At 48.0% G+C, this 21,052-nt stretch overlaps 1 protein-coding gene across 2 annotated transcripts in view; it reads right to left on the reverse strand.

Moving 5' to 3' along the window:
- LOC112255369 (E3 ubiquitin-protein ligase RNF123) overlaps nucleotides 1–21,052 on the reverse strand; it is a 266,952-nt gene that overhangs the window by 230,812 nt on the left and 15,088 nt on the right. For both annotated transcript variants that reach the window (XM_042324870.1, XM_042324871.1), the window contains exons 12-20: nucleotides 19,392–19,517; nucleotides 19,041–19,133; nucleotides 14,326–14,399; nucleotides 13,750–13,867; nucleotides 13,095–13,185; nucleotides 12,739–12,800; nucleotides 12,575–12,646; nucleotides 11,512–11,632; nucleotides 5,284–5,385 (exon numbers count right to left, since the gene is read on the reverse strand). In XM_042324870.1, the coding sequence (XP_042180804.1) occupies nucleotides 5,284–5,385; nucleotides 11,512–11,632; nucleotides 12,575–12,646; nucleotides 12,739–12,800; nucleotides 13,095–13,185; nucleotides 13,750–13,867; nucleotides 14,326–14,399; nucleotides 19,041–19,133; nucleotides 19,392–19,517 (859 nt within the window). The remainder of the gene's footprint in view (nucleotides 1–5,283; nucleotides 5,386–11,511; nucleotides 11,633–12,574; nucleotides 12,647–12,738; nucleotides 12,801–13,094; nucleotides 13,186–13,749; nucleotides 13,868–14,325; nucleotides 14,400–19,040; nucleotides 19,134–19,391; nucleotides 19,518–21,052) is intronic.

A 21,052-nucleotide genomic window follows, 5' to 3' on the forward strand; every position in this document is an offset into this window, starting at 1 on the left:
AGGGAATAGGGTGTGATTTGTAAGTCAGGTCTCATGCCATAGCATTACACCTGGAGCCAGATGGGTCGTGTTTGGACTCTGATGATGGAGGTTCAGGCAGACCGTTCAAAACATCTGTTATTCTCCAGCGTCATCAAAAGACTACAGTTTCCCCTGTATTCAATTCTGTGTCAATAACATTATCAATAACATTATTGATCATAGTCTGCTGATGGAAAAAAATGTATGTGTTATGGCTTCACATCCAAAGCGTTTTGGGGCACTGTAAAGTCCATGGAGAATAAGAGCACCTCCTCCCCGCTGCCCACAACTGAGCCTAGGAAACACTGTCACCACCAATAAATCTACGATAGTCGATAATTTCAAACGGCTGGCTATGCTTTCCACCTGGCTACCCCTACCCCGGCCAACAGCTCTGCACACCCTGCAGGAACTTGCCCAAGCCCCCCATGCTTCTCCTTCCCCCAAATCCAGAGAGCTGATGATCTGAAAGAGCTGCAAAATCTGGATCCCTACAAAATCAGCTGGGCTAGACAATCTGGACCCTCTCTTTCAAAAATGATCCGCTGAAATTGTTGCAACCCCTATTACTAGCCTGCTCAACCTCTCCAATCTTTGGGGATCTCAGACGATACAAAAGAAAGCTGCCGCAGTCATCATCCTCTTCAAAAGGGGGAGGCACTCTAAAACCAAACTGTTTTAAACCTATATCCATCCTGGCCTGCCTTTCTAAAATCTTCGAAAGCCAAGTTAACAGATCACCGACCATTTTGAATCCCACCAAACCTTCTCCACTACGCAATCTGGTTTTCTGACCTGGTCATAGGTGCACCTCAGCCACGCTCAAGGTCCTAAACGATATCATAACCGCCATCGATAAGAGACAATACTGTGCAGCTGTATTCATCAACCAAGCCAAGGCTTTCGACTCTGTCAATCACCACATTGTAAATCGTTAGTCTCAATAGCCTTGGTTTCTCAAATGACTGCCTCGCCTGGTTCACCAACTACTTCTCAGATCGTTTTGACAAACTGAACTCTGATCTGATCTAATCTGACTGAGCATACAAGCATCTAAGTATCTGACTGGTAGGTGGTAGGCAGAAGCAGGCGCGTAAACATTAATTCAAACAGCACTTTAGTGCATTTTGCCAGCAGCTCTTCGTTGTGCGTCAAACATTGCGCTGTTTATGACTTCATGCCTATCAACTCCCGAGATGAGGCTGGTGTAACCGAAGTGAAATGGCTAGCTAGTTAGCGCACGCTAATAGCGTTTCAAACGGCAGGAACTAATGGGGATCCATAATAAACCCCTGGGAGAGTAGCTGCTGCCTTGGTATCAGGAAGTAATGGGGATCCATAATAAACTAATGGGGATCCATGATAAACCCCAGGAAGAGTAGCTGCTGCCTTGGTATCAGGAACTAATGGGGATCCATAATAAACTAATGGGGATCCATGATAAACCCCAGGAAGAGTAGCTGCTGCCTTGGCAGGAACTAATGGGGATCCATAATAAACCCCTGGGAGAGTAGCTGCTGCCTTGGCAGGAACTAATGGGGATCCATAATAAACCCCTGGGAGAGTAGCTGCTGCCTTGGCAGGAACTAATGGGGATCCCTAATAAATACAAGTAGTGAGAGATATCAATCTCGCCAAAAAGAGCCCAATGCGTTTCTATGGGTTTATTTTGGACCTTAACTTGCCGCCTGTCTTCCTTTGGGACAACTCCTCCCATTTTTAGGGCGGAGACATGAGCAACTCGTCATTATATAGAGATATCTGGTGGGGGGGGGCAGACACAGCGAGGAAGAGAAGAGAGAACATGCGATCGAGAGTGATAGCATAGGCTATGCTGCAGCAAATGTAGGCCTCTGTCACAAGAGAAAAACAATTACCATGATGAGATGATACATGCATTGTGAACTGCACTCCGTAGCCAGTAGAGAAGTCCGATTTAGACATTGCATATTATTTAACAGTTCCTGTCACGTAATGCTGTTCATTTAAATAAATTAATTTAAAATCGGTTTTCGCAATTATTTATACCTGGGAAAAGGGTTTGGGCTTTACATCTCAGTAACCCGGTTCCCACTATTCAACCCTAAACAGTATATGAATAGAAAAGGTGTGTACAGCAGTAGTTGTTATCTAGGATGAGCCTTGACAAGAATACAGTATACAAACACACATAAGTTAGGTAAAACAGTATGGAAACATTATTACAGTGACCAGTGTTCAATGACTATGTACATATGACAGTAGTCTCTTAGGTGCAGGGTAGAGTACCGGGTGTTAGCTGAGCTGGCTAGTAACAGTGACTAAGGTTCAGGGCAGGGCCCTGGGCGGAGGCCGGCTAATGGTGACTACGTACATAGGACAGTAGTCTCTTAGGTGCAGGGTAGAGTACCGGGTGTTAGCTGAGCTGGCTAGTAACAGTGACTAAGGTTCAGGGCAGGACCCTGGGCGGAGGCCGGCTAATGGTGACTACGTACATAGGACAGTAGTCTCTTAGGTGCAGGGTAGAGTACCGGGTGTTAGCTGAGCTGGCTAGTAACAGTGACTAAGGTTCAGGGCAGGACCCTGGGCGGAGGCCGGCTAATGGTGACTACGTACATAGGACAGTAGTCTCTTAGGTGCAGGGTAGAGTACCGGGTGTTAGCTGAGCTGGCTAGTAACAGTGACTAAGGTTCAGGGCAGGGCCCTGGGCGGACGCCGGCTAATGGTGACTACGTAACAGCCTGACGGGTTTGGAGGCTTGATGCACCTGTACCATCTCCGTGATCAGGCTATGACTCGGGTGGCGGAGGTCCTTGATCATCTTCTTGGACATAAAGACACCGGGTGCTGTAGATGTCCTGGAGGACAGGCAGTGTGCCCCCTGGTGATACGTTGGGCTGACCGCACCTCTAGAGAGCCCTGCGGTTGCGGACAGTGCAGTATCACAGGTAGGGATTCAGACTCAGGGTGTTGAAGGCTGAGCTGGAGTCAATGAACAGCATTCCTCCTGTACGGCGCGATGGAGTAGTCTGTGGATCTGTTGGGGCGGTATGCAAATTGTAGTGTGTCCAGGGTGTCGGGTAAGATGCGAGAGGTGATCCTTAACCTCTTGAGCTTATGGCTCAATACTGCCCCCGTTGGAGGAAGTGCGTGCCCATAGTAAACTGAAAATATTTTTTTTCCAAAATTGCTAATATATGCATATAATAATAATTATTGAATAGAAAACACTCTAAAGTTTCTAAAACCGTTTAAATTATGTCTGTATGTAAAGCAGAACTCTCAGGGCAGCCTTTCTCCCAAACTCTCTCTTGTCAAGAGAAAAGTTGGGTCAACTTTGACTGAGGCTGTCAAGTGTCATCCTCTATTCTCGCCCCCACCCTTCCCAGGCAGCTACCGATCTGGGAACAGTATGTATTTGTTCAGCGCGATGTCTGCTTTCAATTGGCACGTTCATTGTTTGAATTTCGGGCTCCCTCATCCTTTGGCGGGCGAAAATGCCCGGTTCACTCTCACATACATGCACTCTATTTGTCAGAATTCCGATTTGGGGAACGTTCTTTTCCAATAGACACCAGTTGAAGCCGGTTCGTTTGTTCGTGATGATCATTGTTTTACATGATAAAAACAACATTTTGCTCGATTCTGCACTTAGTTTGACCAGTTTAGTCAACATATAATATGTAATTTTGAAGTTTGATTGCGCAAGAGTGCGGGACCAGAAGGAGCAGAAGTTATTTTGGGTGCATTTCAGCTGAAGCTGTTAGCATATGCTAATACAAAGACGCACAACTTGAAACCAAACGATGTATTGGGTAAGTATGACTCCTTCTACGTCTTCTGATCGAAGAACATCAAAGGTAAGGGAATATTTATGTGGTTATTTTGGGTTTCTGTGGACTCCAAACGTAGAGGAGACACTGCTAATATCTGAGCGCCGACTCATAGCATAGACTAGTGAACGAATTCTGTAACGTTAAAAATAAATGTAACACAGCGGTTGTATTAAGAAGAAGTGTATCTTTGTAACTATATGTAGAACATGTATATTTAGTCATGTTTATTGCTTGTTATCTGACGTTATCTGTCCGAGCTATCATAATTTCTCCGGACATTTTGAGTAGCATTTTTTGAAATGTCGTCATTGTAAACAGAGATTTATGGATATTAATGGCATATTATTGAAAAAAAAAAAGTACTGTGTAACATGTAATATTACTGTCATCTGATGAAGATTTTCAAAAGGTTAGTGAATTATTTATTTTTTAATCCTACTTTTAAATTTTATATTTTCTGGGACAAAATGGCCGCCGCTTGCATTTTGTTTCGGTGGTGGTCTAATATAAATGTGTGCTATGTTTTCGCCGTAAAACATTTTAGAAATCTGACTTGCTGGGTAGATGAACAAGGTGTTTATCTTTCATTTGAGCTATTGGACTTGTGTAGGTGTGGAGGTTAAATATGTCTAAGAATATTTTTTCACATTTTGCGTTATGCTAATGAGCTTGAGCTGTAGTCACGATCCCGGATCCGGGATGGGTAGCATCAAGAGGTTTTAACTAGCCTCCCAAAGCACTTCAGGATGACAGAAGTGAGTGCTATGTGGCGATAGTCATTTAGTTCAGTTACCTTCGCTTTCTGGGATACAGGAACAATGGTGGACATCTTGAAGCAAGTGGGTAAAGCAGACTGGGATAGGGAGAGAAACCCAAAACTACCTCAAAAAACACTAATAGTGCACTACTGTATGTGGCTTGGGCCAAAACAAGTTCATTTCATAGGGAATTGGGAACATTTCAGACTTGCCTCTATTCTCAAAGCCATTTCTGTATAACGCTGTGTCAGAGGAATTTCAGAACTTGTCTTGAGCTGATATAATTCCTGAAAGTGGGTGAACTTATTAACACATTTCCTTATCAAACCAAGTACATCCATATCAAAACCACATTATTTTCAGCACGCTAGCTTTAGAACTCTTGTCAGAATTCTAGCTTTAGAACTCTTGTCAGAATTCTAGCTTTAGAACTCTTGTCAGAATTCTAGCTTTAGAACTCTTGTCAGAATTCTAGCTTTAGAACTCTTGTCAGAATTCTAGCTTTAGAACTCTTGTCAGAATTCTAGCTTTAGAACTCTTGTCAGAATTCTAGCTTTAGAACTCTTGTCAGCACGCTAGCTTTAGAACTCTTGTCAGAATTCTAGCTTTAAAACTCTTGTCAGTCAATAGCATTCTTTTGGACATATTTCCCTGGATCAAAAGAAAAGTAGAAGACTGTTGTTTCAAACCTTTGAGGGTTTTTTTCAGATGAGAGAGAAGGCCTCCAAGTCGCTGCAGGTCAAAGTAGTCCACCTTCCCATTGTAGAAGAGCTGAGGCGGAACATAGGCCTCTGGAGAGGGAGAGGAGGGGAAAATAATTAGCATTACCATTGAGATGGTAGATGAAGACAGGGCTATTGTGGGTAATTACCCGTAAAGTAATTAAGATAATCATAAACTCAGTCCCCTGAGCAATAGGATGAGAGGGGGAATTTTTTTTATTTTTATAAAGGACACATGGCTTAGGAAAAGCTTTTGTGAAATATCTCCCATGTCCTATTAATACCAGGGGACCAGATGCCCTTCATGTAGTTGGCTAAGAGTATAATGGGTACAGGGGAAAAGTGAGCAGAGCGTTTAGTACAGGACAGGGTTTGTACAGACAGTGGCAAGTCAAATTCAAGGATTCAAGTCAAATTCAAGACAAAGCTAACTAGCGTTAGGGCAATGATTAGAAGTATATGGTAACAGCTAGCATGCTAACACTAGTTAACAACTTCCTTCAAACGTCCCCAGTCTCATGAAGGGTTTCAATTGTTAAACAGCCACCACTAACATTGGGTGGCTGCTGCCAACATACTGACAACAACTCCAGCCACTTTAATAATGGAAATATTGATGTAATACATGTATCACCAGCCACTTTAAACTATGCCACTTTTATATGTTTACATACCCTACATTATTCATCTCATGTATATTCTGTACTCAATACCATCCACTGCATCTTTCCTATGCCTTTCTGTACCATCACTCATTCCTATATGTTTATGCTCTTCATCCCTTTACACTTGTGTGTATAGGTAGTTGTTGTGGAATTGTTAGTTAGATTACTCGCTGGTTATTACTGCATTGTCGGAACTAGAAGCACAAGCATTTCGCTACACTCTCATTAACATCTGCTAACCATGTGTCTGTGACAAATAAAATTTGATTTGATTTGTCAAACGCCTGAAGTATCCCTTTAAGAGAAGTAAATTGACATTGTATTCTAGCTCAGCCGTAAGGGTTTCCCCTAGACACACTGGTCCAAGATCAGCTTGGAGGGCTTTGACCGCTCCTCCATATCATGTATTATCCCACTGTTGGTATAATATCAGTAACTTGACATTGGGCTGTTGAATTCCCCCGCTCGAAGTTTGAAGTTGGGTCGTTCTTGAATTACAGTGGCATTTGGGCATGGCGTTTTGATTTTATATAAAAATTAAAAATAACTGTGGGTACATTTTCCCCATTCTAAATCAACTAATATTGTAGCTCAATGACTTTAAATAATTTCTACCATTATGATAACATTGTGTAACGCCAACGATGGTAACGCCAACGATGGTAACGCCAACGTCACATTTTAGAAAAGATGTCTGACATGAAACCACAGATCTTCAAATCTAAAATGGTCCTTTAAAAATGATTTACTAAAGTGGTATGATTAATCATTTTGCTCACCATATTATCACCTTTCAAAAACAGTTTAGATAGCCAAGATTAAAAAGAGATACAATTTGGAGCACACTTCCCATTCCAATTGCACATAGCGGTAGGCAGGCTTCAGCGCGTCGCACACCACTTCGCAATGAGCTGGAGGCAGTAGACATTGTGAAAACGTACTTAAATCCGGGAACGTTTTACTACACATTATGGAGGCAAATTTACCTGGTTTCATAGTAGCCTAGCCAAAATATAGACCTATTATTTTAAAGACTTCCATATGCCATTGAAACCAGTAGCCTATTTCTCAAACGTTATATGGTTTCCTTTGTCTTGATGGCAAAGGCATTATCCTAGTCATATTAGCATCCCATGCTAGTTGATAATCCTAGTCATATTAGCATCCCATGCTAGTTGAGGATAATCCTGGTCATATTAGCATCCCGTGCTAGTTGAGGATAATCCTAGTCATATTAGCATCCCATGCTAGTTGAGGATAATCCTAGTCATATTAGCATCCCATGCTAGTTGAGGATAATCCTGGTCATATTAGCATCCCGTGCTAGTTGAGGATAATCCTAGTCATATTAGCAACCCGTGCTAGTTGAGGATAATCCTAGTCATATTAGCAACCCGTGCTAGTTGATGATAATCCTAGTCATATTAGCAACCCGTGCTAGTTGATGATAATCCTAGTCATATTAGCATCCCGTGCTAGTTGAGGATAATCCTGGTCATATTAGCATCCCGTGCTAGTTGATAATAATCCTAGTCATATTAGCATCCCGTGCTAGTTGATAATAATCCTGGTCATATTAGCATCCCGTGCTAGTTGAGGATAATCCTAGTCATATTAGCATCCCGTGCTAGTTGAGGATAATCCTAGTCATATTATCATCCCGTGCTAGTTGAGGATAATCCTCGTCATATTAGCATCCCGTGCTAGTTGAGGATAATCCTAGTCATATTAGCATCCCGTGCTAGTTGATAATAATCCTAGTCATATTAGCATCCCGTGCTAGTTGAGGATAATCCTAGTCATATTAGCATCCCGTGCTAGTTGAGGATAATCCTAGTCATATTAGCATCCCGTGCTAGTTGAGGATAATCCTGGTCATATTAGCATCCCGTGCTAGTTGAGGATAATCCTAGTCATATTAGCATCCCGTGCTAGTTGAGGATAATCCTAGTCATATTAGCATCCCGTGCTAGTTGAGGATAATCCTAGTCATATTAGCAACCCATGCTAGTTGATGATAATCCTAGTCATATTAGCATCCCGTGCTAGTTGAGGATAATCCTAGTCATATTAGCATCCCGTGCTAGTTGATGATAATCCTAGTCATATTAGCAACCCGTGCTAGTTGATGATAATCCTAGTCATATTAGCATCCCGTGCTAGTTGATGATAATCCTAGTCATATTAGCATCCCGTGCTAGTTGATGATAATCCTAGTCATATTAGCATCCCGTGCTAGTTGATGATAATCCTAGTCATATTAGCATCCCGTGCTAGTTGATGATAATCCTAGTCATATTAGCATCCCGTGCTAGTTGATGATAATCATAGTCATATAATCATCCCGTGCTAGTTGAGGATAATCCTAGTCATATAATCATCCCGTGCTAGTTGAGGATAATCCTAGTCATATAATCATCCCGTGCTAGTTGATGATAATCCTAGTCATATAATCATCCCGTGCTAGTTGAGGATAATCCTAGTCATATAATCATCCCGTGCTAGTTGAGGATAATCCTAGTCATATAATCATCCCGTGCTAGTTGATGATAATCCTAGTCATATAATCATCCCGTGCTAGTTGATGATAATCCTAGTCATATTAGCATCCCGTGCTAGTTGATGATAATCCTAGTCATATTAGCATCCCGTGCTAGTTGATGATAATCCTAGTCATATTAGCATCCCGTGCTAGTTGATGATAATCCTAGTCATATTAGCATCCCATGCTAGTTGTTGCATCTTTAAATCTTCCCTCTTTCGAAAATTCGAACGGATATTTTCATCTCCGTCTCATGAAACAGCTCTCATGCCTGGTGCGCTTTTGACAGTGTTTTCTCGCAAGATGCATGACAGGAAACAAAAAATATATATATTCCTTGTGCGTATTGCTGCACTTATGATGTGATGAATTAAGAGTTGATCTACATTGTAAACCAAACGTTCTGATCTGTTGCATCAGACTAATTGTTTTATTTGTTGATGTAGCCTAGGCCAACGGATTGTATGAATTTGGAATATATCATCCCACAACTGTAGTAGATTTAGTTTGGAATAGGTCATTTCTTTCTCCCAGAGAACAGCAAGCTGGCCAGTAGTATAGATAAACTTTTCTACTATGGGGGGGTTTAGTAGATAGACATAAGCTAGTGACTTTACTGTTCGTTACTCATCTTGTTGGCAAAAGTCAAATGTGGACAGGTATTGTAACATCTTCAAATGCACATCTGAATTTGAGAAGAAGACGCACGCTGTTTCATGTTCGGTTCATATGAATTACCTAAATGTCAATGAGATTTCTGTCAGTCTGAGCACTGTGGATGTACACCCTAATCAGGTTACCCACCCAATGCATATGGGTCTGGTAAAATTCTCAAACGTACGGTAAATTTAAATGCTGCTGGTGAAATGGCCGGAGCCACATTTTCCTAGTTGAAAATCCTGGTCACCCCCCCCTCTCGCTCTTCCCCCTCCTCGCGTCTATTAGCTCCCTCCCCCTAGTTCTCTCCCCCTGCGTCTATCTCCTCCCGTGCGTTCTCTCCCCCTCACGCTCCCTCACCCAGTCATCTTCTCCCACCCAGCTCTGATGATCTCCCACCCACCTCTCTCCCACCCCCTCCCACCTCTCCCACCCAGATAATCCCCTCTCCCACCCACCTCTCTCCCACCCCCTCCCACCTCTCTCCCCCTCCCACCTCTCCCACCTCTCTCCCTCCCCCTCCCACCTCTCTCCCTCCCCCTCCCAGTGAGGATAATCTCTCCCTCCCACCTCTCTCCCTCCCCCTCCCAGTCTCTCCCACCTCTCCCTCCCCTCCCACCTCTCTCCCTCTCACCTCCCTCTCCCACCCACCTCTCCCTCTCATCTCCCTCTCCCACCCACCTCTCCCTCTCCCAGTTCCATCTCTCCCTCCCCCTCCCACCTCTCCCTCTCATCTCCCTCTCCCACCCACCTCTCCCTCTCCCACCCATCTCTCTCCCTCCCCTCCCACCTCTCCCACCCACCCTCTCCCTCCCCCTCCCACCTCTCTCCCACCTCTCTCCCTCTCACCTCCCTCTCCCACCCACCTCTCTCCCTCTCACCTCCCTCTCCCACCCACCTCTCTCCCTCTCACCTCCCTCTCCCACCCACCTCTCTCCCTCTCACCTCCCTCTCCCACCCACCTCTCTCCCTCTCACCTCCCTCTCCCACCCACCTCTCTCCCTTTCACCTCCCTCTCCCACCCACCTCTCTCCCCTCTCACCTCCCTCTCCCACCCACCCTCTCCCACCCACCTCTCTCCCTCTCCCACCCATCTCTCTCCCTCTCCCACCCACCTCCCACCCACCTCTCTCCCTCTCCCACCCACCTCCCACCCACCTCTCTCCCTCTCCCACCCACCTCTCTCCCTCTCCCACCCACCCACCTACCTCTCTCCCTCTCCCACCCACCCACCTACCTCTCTCCCTCTCCCACCCACCCACCTCTCCCACCCACCCACCTCTCTGCCACCTCCCTCCCTCTCTCTCCCTCCCTCCCACCTCTCCCTCCCTCCCCTCCCTCCTCTAGCTCTCTCCCTCCCACCTCTCCCCCTCCCTCCCTCCCACCTCTCCCTCCCTCCCTCCCCCACCTCTCCCTCCCCCCACCTCTCCCTCCCTCCCTCCCACCCCTCTCCCTCCCTCCCTCCCACTACCTCTCTCCCCCTCCCACCCCTCTCTCTCCCTCCCACCCCCTCTCCCTCCCTCCCTCCCACCCCTCTCTCTCCCTCCCTCCCTCCCTCTCCCCTCTCCCTCCCACCCCTCTCCCTCCCTCCCTCCCACCCCTCTCTCTCCCCTCCCTCCCACCCCCCTCCCCTCCCTCTCCTCCCTCCCTCCCTCCCACCCCTCTCCCTCCCTCCCTCCCCCCCTCTCCCTCTCCCTACTCGCCTTGTTGGCAAAAGTCTCTCCCCTCCCTCCCCTCTCCCTCCCTCCCTCCCTCCCTCCCTCTCCCCTCTCCCTCCCTCCCACCCACCCACCTCCCTCCCACCCACCCACCCACCTCCCTCTCTCTCTCTCTCTCCCTCCCTCCCTCCCTCCCACCCTCCTCTCTCTCTCCCTCCTCCCTCTCTCCCTCCCATCTCTCTCCCTCCCACCTCTCTCCCTCCCACCTCTCTCCCTCCCACCTCTCTCCCTCCATCCCACCTCTCTCCCTCCCACCCACCCTCCCTCCCTCCCTCCCTCCCTCTCTACCTCCCACATCTCTCTCCCTCCCACCTCTCTCCCTCTCTCCCTCCCACCTCTCTCCCTCTCTCCCTCCCACCTCTTTCCCTCCCTCCCTCCCACCTCTTTCCCTCCCCCTCCCTCCCACCTCTTCCCTCCCTCCCTCCCACCTCCCTCTCTCTCCCACCTCCCTCTCTCTCCCACCTCCCTCTCTCTCCCACCTCCCTCTCTCTCCCACCTCCTCTCTCTCTCCCACCCTCTCTCTCCCACCTCCCTCTCTCTCCCACCTCCCTCTCTCTCCCACCTCCCTCTCTCTCCCACCTCCCTCTCTCTCCCACCTCCCTCCCTCCCTCACCGTCACTGCTGACGCAGCCAGGGTTCCTCATCTTCCCTTCGTCCCAGTAGCTCCTTACGGCCGTGATGAGCCGATGCAGGAAACACACCATGTATTCTGGAGGACACAGCGCTGTGGGGTGCTGAAACACACACACACAGGAAACGCATCATGTATTCTGGAGGACACAGCGCTGTGGGGTGCTGAAACACACACACACAGGAAACGCATCATGTATTCTGGAGGACACAGCGCTGTGGGGTGCTGAAACACACACACACAGGAAACGCATCATGTATTCTGGAGGACACAGCGCTGTGGGGTGCTGAAACACACACACACACAGGAAACGCATCATGTATTCTGGAGGACACAGCGCTGTGGGGTGCTGAAAACACACACAGGAAACGCATCATGTATTCTGGAGGACACAGCGCTGTGGGGTGCTGAAACACACACACACAGGAAACGCATCATGTATTCTGGAGGACACAGTGCTGTGGGGTGCTGAAACACACACACACACACACAGGAAACACACCATGTATTCTGGAGGACACAGCGCTGTGGGGTGCTGAAACACACACACACAGGAAACGCATCATGTATTCTGGAGGACACAGCGCTGTGGGGTGCTGAAACACACACACCCACACACAGGAAACACATCACGTATTCTGGAGGACACAGCGCTGTGGGGTGCTGAAACACACACACACAGGAAACGCATCATGTATTCTGGAGGACACAGCGCTGTGGGGTGCTGAAACACACACACACAGGAAACGCATCATGTATTCTGGAGGACACAGCGCTGTGGGGTGCTGAAACACACACACACAGGAAACGCATCATGTATTCTGGAGGACACAGCGCTGTGGGGTGCTGAAACACACACACACACACACAGGAAACACATCATGTATTCTGGAGGACACAGCGCTGTGGGGTGCTGAAACCCACACACCATCCATGTAACACACACACAGGAAACACATCATGTATTCTGGAGGACACAGCGCTGTGGGGTGCTGAAACCCACACACCATCCGTGTAACACACACACAGGAAACACATCTCTTACCCCTCTGTTGCTGGCGTTCTCCTGTAGAAACTTCCTGAACTTATTCAGGAATATGTACCGCGATGCTTCACCCTGTGAGAGACAGAAGCAGCGATGGTCAGTGAGAGTTGGAGAAGTTTTATAACAGAAGAAGTAGAACTGCATTATAAACATCGGGGACGTACCGTTCCTTTGTCCTTGTTGTTTAGCATCAACTTCAGGATCTGAACCTGCAACTCCTCCACCACTGACAGGACAGAAGAGACTGCACAGCTGAGCCAGAGCATCATAATAATAACATTTGTTTTACATCACCAGTTGTCACAAAGAGCTTTCACAGAACCAGGCCTAGACCACAAAGAGCTTTCACAGAACCAGGCCTAGACCACAAAGAGCAAGCAGAAGCAGGAACAGAAGCATACGAAAGGAGGGAAGGGAAAAAAAAACTCCCAAGGAAGAAAACATAGAGAGAAACCCAACCCCTTCTGGCTGTAGACAAGCAGACAAATGTGATGGGGAATTTGTAGTGGACATGACTAACCCTCGATCCTCTTCTTAAGCCTCTGACAGCCTCTCTCGTAGGCCCGGCGCCTCAGCCTCTCCTCTGCACTCTCATCTTTAGACTCCTTTCCCTAGTCACACGAGAGGGGACCGATTGTACTGTATTATCTTGTTGTTATCACTTTGTTACATTCTTAGAAATAAGCAGTGCTACCTAGAACCATAAAGAATTCTTTAGTTGTCCCCGTGGGGAAAAACCCCTCTGGAAAATAAAGATTTTTTTTTAGTTCCAAGTGGAACCCTTTCACTAACAGAGTGTTTCCCTAAACTCGGTCCTCAGGACCACAAGGGGGTTCACGTTTTTGGTTTGTGCCCCTACCACTATTCAGCTGATTCAATTAACCAACAAGCTTTGATCATTTGAATCAGCTGTGTAGTGCTAGGGGCACAAACCAAAAACGTGCACACCTTGGGTACCGAGGACCGAGTTTGGGAAACGCTGCATTGAGACAAGGTTCCAAAGGGCTCTACCTGGAAGCAAAATGGTTATCTCCTATGGGGACAGGCAAACAACCCATCCTATGGGGACAAACAAACACTTTTTTTGTAGCTAGAAATGTTATGAGCTTCTGAAACAAACAAACGGTAGCCAAATCATGACATCCTTTTCAGAGGAAAGCCGTGATAGGGTGTACCTCCTTGTCGAAGCGTGTGGGCCACCAGGTGGTGGGGATGAGTTCCTCTAGTCCCGCCTCCTTCACCCTGAGAGGAGTCTTAATGTAGAAGAACACCACTGAGCGCAAAACATCAAACGTGTTGAGAGTTAAAGATAATACAGATTATATACATGCAAACACGCGCCAGACAACACGCTAACACAGGCCCGACAACACGCTAACACAGGCCCGACAACACGCTAACACAGGCCCGACAACACGCTAACACAGGCCCGACAACACGCTAACACAGGCCCGACAACATCCTACTCATACCAAGCAACACAGCGTGCAAGATTACACAGTTGAAGACTACACAGACAATCAAAATATACTGTAAGCACATTTCACCGGGAAAGTTTTAGGGGTCCAAGGACAGAGCCATGAGGGACGTGTCGTATGGCAGAATCTTATCCTGACCAACTAAAGAGCATTTAAAATTGATGAGATAACTAACTACACTGTCTCAAAAAACTTGTGCATCGCAAGTACATGACTACTTAGTGTGATAATTATGAAGCATAATAAGCACTTCATTAACCAATGAAAGGATATAGAACATTGCTGAGCAGATACTTCCTGGACTTCTCATGGCGCAGAATAGCTGTCGTCAAACGAAGGTAGTGAATCTGGAGAAAGTCATAGAAGACAAATTACAAGTCATATGCAGCCACCATTACCATTGCAATACATTGAATATACACACCCCAAACCCCCCCACCACCCCCCACCACCCCCAGGACCCACACACCCCCACCCCCACCCCCCAGGACCCACACACCCCCACACTCCCACCTCCCCAGGACCCACACACTCCCACCTCCCCAGGACCCACCCCTCCCCAGGACCCACTCCCACCTCCCCAGGACCCACCCACTCCCACCTCCCCAGGACCAACCCACTCCCACCCCCAGGACCCACCCCCACCCCCCAGGACCCACCCCCCAGGACCCCACCCCCACCCACCCACCTCCCCAGGACCCACCCACCCCCACTCCCACCCCCCAGGACCCACCCAGGACCCACACACCCCCACAGGACCCACCCCCCAGGACCCCCCCACAGGACCCACCCACCCCCACAGGACCCACCCACCCCCACAGGACCCACCCACCCCCCAGGACCCACCCACCCCCCCCACCCCCAGGACCCACCCACCCCACCCCCACCCCCAGGACCCACACACCTCCCCCCACACTCCCACCTCCCCAGGACCCACACACTCCCACCTCCCCAGGACCCACACACTCCCACCTCCCCAGGACCCACCCACTCCCACTCCCACCTCCCCAGGACCCCCAGGACCCCCACCCCCAGGACCCACCCACCCCCCACCCCCCAGGACCCACCCACTCCCACCCCCAGGACCCACCCACTCCCCCCCCCAGGACCCACCCACCCCCCAGGACCCACCCACTCCCACCCCCCAGGACCCACCCACTCCCCAGGACCCACCCACTCCCACACCCCAGGACCCACCCACCCACCCACCCCCCAGGACCCACCCACTCCCCACGGACCCACCCACTCCCACACCCCACCCACCCCCCCTCCCCTCCCACCCCCCAGGACCCACCCAACCCCCACCCCCAGGACCCACCACTCCCACCCCCAGGACCCCCACCCCAGTTAATAACAGCAGAGCTGCTGGACATTTTTAACCACCTCTCTCAGATTGTAACCTCAACAAGCTCTCCTCTGCTAAATGTGACAAGGATGAAATGAAACAGATCCTACTCCTAAACACACACACACACACACACACACACACACACACACACACACACAGCTCTGGACCATGACAAGGACAAACTGAAAGACACCCAACTCCTTCACAAACACAGCTGCTCCTTTGACACATCTAAGGTTAAACATCAACGTTGTTTTTTAAATTTACGAGGTACTTTTTGAATTAACCAACTATGTATATCACACCAAGGTGATATCTGATTGACTGTTTATCATCTCCTCCTGTGTCCTTCATGTGTTTCAAATGACACCCTATTCCCTACCGAGTGCACTACTTTGACTAGAGCAACATAGGGCACAGGTCCAAAGTTGTGAAAATTGAGGCCCTGGACAGAAGAGGCAGGCAGGCTCAATGCTGTAGGATTGATTTGAGAATGCTGACTGGAATATGTTCAAAAAGATTCATCCACCCACATTGAGGAATATATGTTACCAGTCACAGGCTTCAATAGGAAATGTGTTGATGATGTGCCCACAATAACAATCATCATCATGAACCGGACATACCCCAACCAAAAACCCTGCTGAGAGGCAGCACTGCAGCATTCAATGTCATCAGGGTTTGTTCTGCTGACTCGGTGGAGCAACGCGTTCCAGGCAAGCAGGTACGAGCTCCACAAATCCATTAGGGAGGCATAGAGCCACTACAGACTCAAACTTGAATTGATGTTCGACAACTCAGACTCCGCATTGCATGATGCAAGGACTACAGACTATCCATGACTCATCTCATCTTTATTGAAGACTCAACTCTTCAGTGAGTCATATGATTGAGTGTAGTCTGGCCCAGGAGTGGGAAGGTGAACGGAAAGGCTCTGGAGCAACGAACTGCCCTTGCTGTCTCTGCCTGGCCGGCACCCCTCTCTCCACTGGGATTCTCTGCCTCTAGCCCTATTAGAGGGGCTGAGTCACTGGCTTACTGGGGCTCTTTCATACCGTCCCTGGGAGGGGTGCGTCACTTGAGTGGGTTGAGTCACACACCAGTCTTCCTGTCTGTGTTGGCCCCCCTTGGGTTGTGCCATGGCGGAGATCTTTGTGGGCTATACTCGGCCTTGTCTCAGGATGGTAAGTTGGTGGTTGAAGATATCCCTCCAGTGGTGTGGGGGCTGTGCTTTGGCAAAGTGGGTGGGGTTATATCCTGCCTGTTTGGCCCTGTCCGGGGGAATCATCGGATGGGGCCACAGTGTCTCCTGACCCTTCCCATCTCAGCCTCCAGTATTTATGCTGCAGTAGTTTATGTGTCGGGGGGGATAGGATCCGTCTGTTTTATCTGGAGTATTTCTCCGGTGTCCTGTGTGAATTTAAGTATGCTCTTTTTAATGATCTCTGAGGACCTGAGCCCTAGGACCATGCCTCAGGACTACCTGGCCTGATGGCTCCTTGCTGTCCACAGTCCACCTGGCCGTGCTGCTGCTCCAGTTTCAACTGACCTGAGCCCTAGGACCATGCCTCAGGACTACCTGGCCTGATGGCTCCTTGCTGTCCCCAGTCCACCTGGCTGTGCTGCTGCTCCAGTTTCAACTGACCTGAGCCCTAGGACCATGCCTCAGGACTACCTGGCCTGATGGCTCCTTGCTGTCCCCAGTCCACCTGGCTGTGCTGCTGCTCCAGTTTCAACTGACCTGAGCCCTAGGACCATGCCTCAGGACTACCTGGCCTGATGGCTCCTTGCTGTCCCCAGTCCACCTGGCTGTGCTGCTGCTCCAGTTTCAACTGTTCTGCCTGTGGCTATGGAACCCTGACCTGTTCACCGGACGTGCTACCTGTCCCAGATATGCTGTTTTCAACTCTCTAGAGACAGCAGGAGCGGTAGAGATACTCTCAATGATCGGCTATGAAAAGCCAAATGACATTTACTCCTGAGGTGCTGACTTGCTGCACCCTCCACAACTGATTATTATTATTTGACCCTGCTGGTCATCTATGAACGTTTGAACATCTTGGTCATGTTCTGTTATAATCTCCTGTTGGTCATCTATGAATGTTTGAACATCTTGGCCATGTTCTGTTATAATCTCCTGTTGGTCATCTATGAATGTTTGAACATCTTGGCCATGTTCTGTTATAATCTCCTGTTGGTCATCTATGAACGTTTGAACATCTTGGCCATGTTCTGTTATAATCTCCTGTAGGTCATCTATGAATGTTTGAACATCTTGGCCATGTTCTGTTATAATCTCCTGTTGGTCATCTATGAACGTTTGAACATCTTGGCCATGTTCTGTTATAATCTCCTGTAGGTCATCTATGAATGTTTGAACATCTTGGCCATGTTCTGTTATAATCTCCACCCGGCACAGCCAGAAGAGGACTGGCCACCCCTCATAGCCTGGTTCCTCTCTAGGTTTCTTCATAGAGGTTTTGGCCTTTCTAGGGGGTTTTTCCTAGCCACCGTGCTTCTACATCAGCATTGCTTGCTGTTTGGGGGTTTTAGGCTGGGTTTCTGTACAGCACTTTGAGATATCTGATGTAAGAAGGGCTTTATAAATACATTTGATGTCTCAATTGTCTCAAGGTTTAAAAATCCTTCTTTAACCCGTCTCCTCCTCTTCATCGACACTGATTGAAGTGGATTTAACAAGTGACATCAATAAGGGATCATAGCTTTTCACCTGGATATACCTGGTCAGAATACGTCATGGACAGAGCAGGTGTTCTTAAATGTTTTGCACACTCAGGGTATACCATGCATATCCTGTACATTGCACTACTAAAACTAGGAACTAGTGTGACAGTGGATCCACACCTGAAAACTCTCCCTCTGCTGCTGTTATACATAGATTACAATTGGCTCATTCATCCCCCTCCTCTCCTTTGTAACTATGTCCCCAGGTCATTGCTGTAAATGACAATGTCTTCTCAGTAAACTTACCTGGTAAAAGAAGGGCTAAATAAAAATTTAAACATTTTTTTTTTAAACATTGGACCCACAACAGAGAATTCTCCCTCTACAATTATGTTCACTTCGAGGCCTGAAACGCCCCATAATTCAATTCGCGATGATTGTACATCCGCTAAGAAGAGTCAGTCGAAACTTAAAACCTCAACGTCAATATGGAGAAGTCAACATACAAGTGTTAGTAAAAACTAAATGTAAATCAGTTATAGATGGTGCTACTAATGCATGATGGCACAAACACGTCTCGTAAAAAGTAATGATGTTTTTGTTTGGTTAGCTAGCGCATAAAACTTTCCCTGTCATCACACTAGTACCCTGTCATTTTGGATTTACCTGATATCGTCGGATGGTTCGTATTCGATGACGACAAAACCACAACTGGTGGGACAAAGGAGTGACATTTCCTTTGCTCCTTTCCCTGCAAGTGGTCAACTCAATACACATCATGATATGTAAAATCAGAAGTGTCCACTTAATTTGAGAGCTGAGGTGAGAGGGTACGTCTTATGTGTTTGGAATGCAGCCCAGGTATGGTATGGAGGGGGTGTGTGGGGCCGGAGTCTAAGACAGGAAGTAAATCCACAGGTATGCTAGAGTATGGTCCGTGGGTGTGGCATCCTACCTGGAAGCCCAAGTCTGGGATGATGGGGGAGAATCTATAGGCCCTCAGCAGTGACATCATCAGCTGCTTCAGACACTCGTTGACCTCGTAGTCCTGTACGGGCAGAGTCATTGCATTCAGAAAAAGATCACATTTTGCCTCGAGAGTTAATTGCACAAATCTACCATTGCCATCAACACATGATTCATACAAACATTTGAGTTAAGCGATAAAGATTTTCAAACTAGGACTGGCCAAATGCAGGTGCAGGAGATAATGTTCAGCAAAGACTAGCTAGCGTTGGCTACATGCTGTGCCAGAGGCTCACCTCACCTTAGCGTTATAGGTAAAGGGTAGAGGGTAGGTACTGACCTCCATGAGAAGCCAGAAGAGGTCCAGAAGCTGCTGGATGAGAGGGTGTTCGTCCACTGAGCCACCGCCCTCCAGAATACCCAGCAGGAAGTTCATCAGCACATCTTCTACTAGATACACCTTACACTGTGGAGACAGACCCTCAACATGTGACACCGTGGAGACAGACCCTCAACATGTGACACCGTGGCGACAGACCCTCAACATGTGACACCGTGGAGACAGACCCTCAACATGTGACACCGTGGGAGACAGACCCTCAACATGTGACACCGTGGAGACAGAACCGCAACATGTGACACCGTGGAGACAGAACCGCAACATGTGACACCGTGGAGACAGAACCGCAACATGTGACACCGTGGAGACAGAACCGCAACATGTGACACCGTGGAGACAGAACCGCAACATGTGACACCGTGGAGACAGAACCGCAACATGTGACACCGTGGAGACAGAACCGCAACATGTGACACCGTGAGACAGAACCGCAACATGTGACACCGTGGAGACAGAACCGCAACATGTGACACCGTGGAGACAGAACCGCAACATGTGACACCGTGGAGACAGAACCGCAACATGTGACACCGTGGAGACAGAACCGCAACATGTGACACCGTGGAGACAGAACCGCAACATGTGACACCGTGGAGACAGAACCGCAACATGTGACACCGTGGAGACAGAACCGCAACATGTGACACCGTGGAGACAGAACCGCAACATGTGACACCGTGGAGACAGAACCGCAACATGTGACACCGTGGAGACAGGGTGCAACATGTGACACCGTGGAGACAGAACCGCAACATGTGACACCGTGGAGACAGGCAACATGTGACACCGTGGAGACAGAACCGCAACATGTGACACCGTGGAGACAGAACCGCAACATGTGACACCGTGGAGACAGAACCGCAACATGTGACACCGTGGAGACAGACCCTCAACATGTTACACATGAGACTAGAGACAATAATACACACAAGATAAATGACATGAACACCATTCCGATTCCGATACCTTCAACTGACCACAATGTGAACCACATTCCAGAATCAATGTCCAAATCATATCGTCCCAAAAAAGGACAAAATGTCCACCAGTTTCAGCTGCAGTCATTTCGCGGTGGGAACACCCCCAAAAATACGGAGAAAAAAAAAAACTAAATCTGTAGAGGCGCACTTAGAAGATGCTATATGAACAGTCCACATTTACTGTTTCCTCTGCAAACATAACAAGTAATGAATAGGAAAAAAACTGACAAGCCAATAGTAGAACAGTTAATTAATCTAGTCGGCTTGTTGTTGTGCCTTCTACGCCAGAGAAATATCCCTCTCGGGGCGCGTTTAAGTTACGAGTGCCATAGGGAAGGAAACATGCATTCAGACAACGCACAACAACTCATAATACGATCGTAGGGAAAATAGCAGTTTTAATGGCATTGGTTTAAAAAAAAAAAATCAAAAAAGACGAGCCCAGATTTCCATTCTTACTTTATCAATTCCTCAACTCCTTAAAACCCTGAGTTTTTAGCAGCGGTTTGGTTGAGTACATGACTGCCACAATTCGCATTAGTGCATAATATAGTTTAGCAAGAGTAGTGGCAGCCAGGGAAAAGGGTTGAGGGAAAATGGTGACATTAAGTGTTTATTTTT

This window comes from Oncorhynchus tshawytscha, linkage group LG07 (assembly GCF_018296145.1).
Source record: "Oncorhynchus tshawytscha isolate Ot180627B linkage group LG07, Otsh_v2.0, whole genome shotgun sequence".
Lineage (NCBI taxonomy): Eukaryota > Metazoa > Chordata > Actinopteri > Salmoniformes > Salmonidae > Oncorhynchus > Oncorhynchus tshawytscha.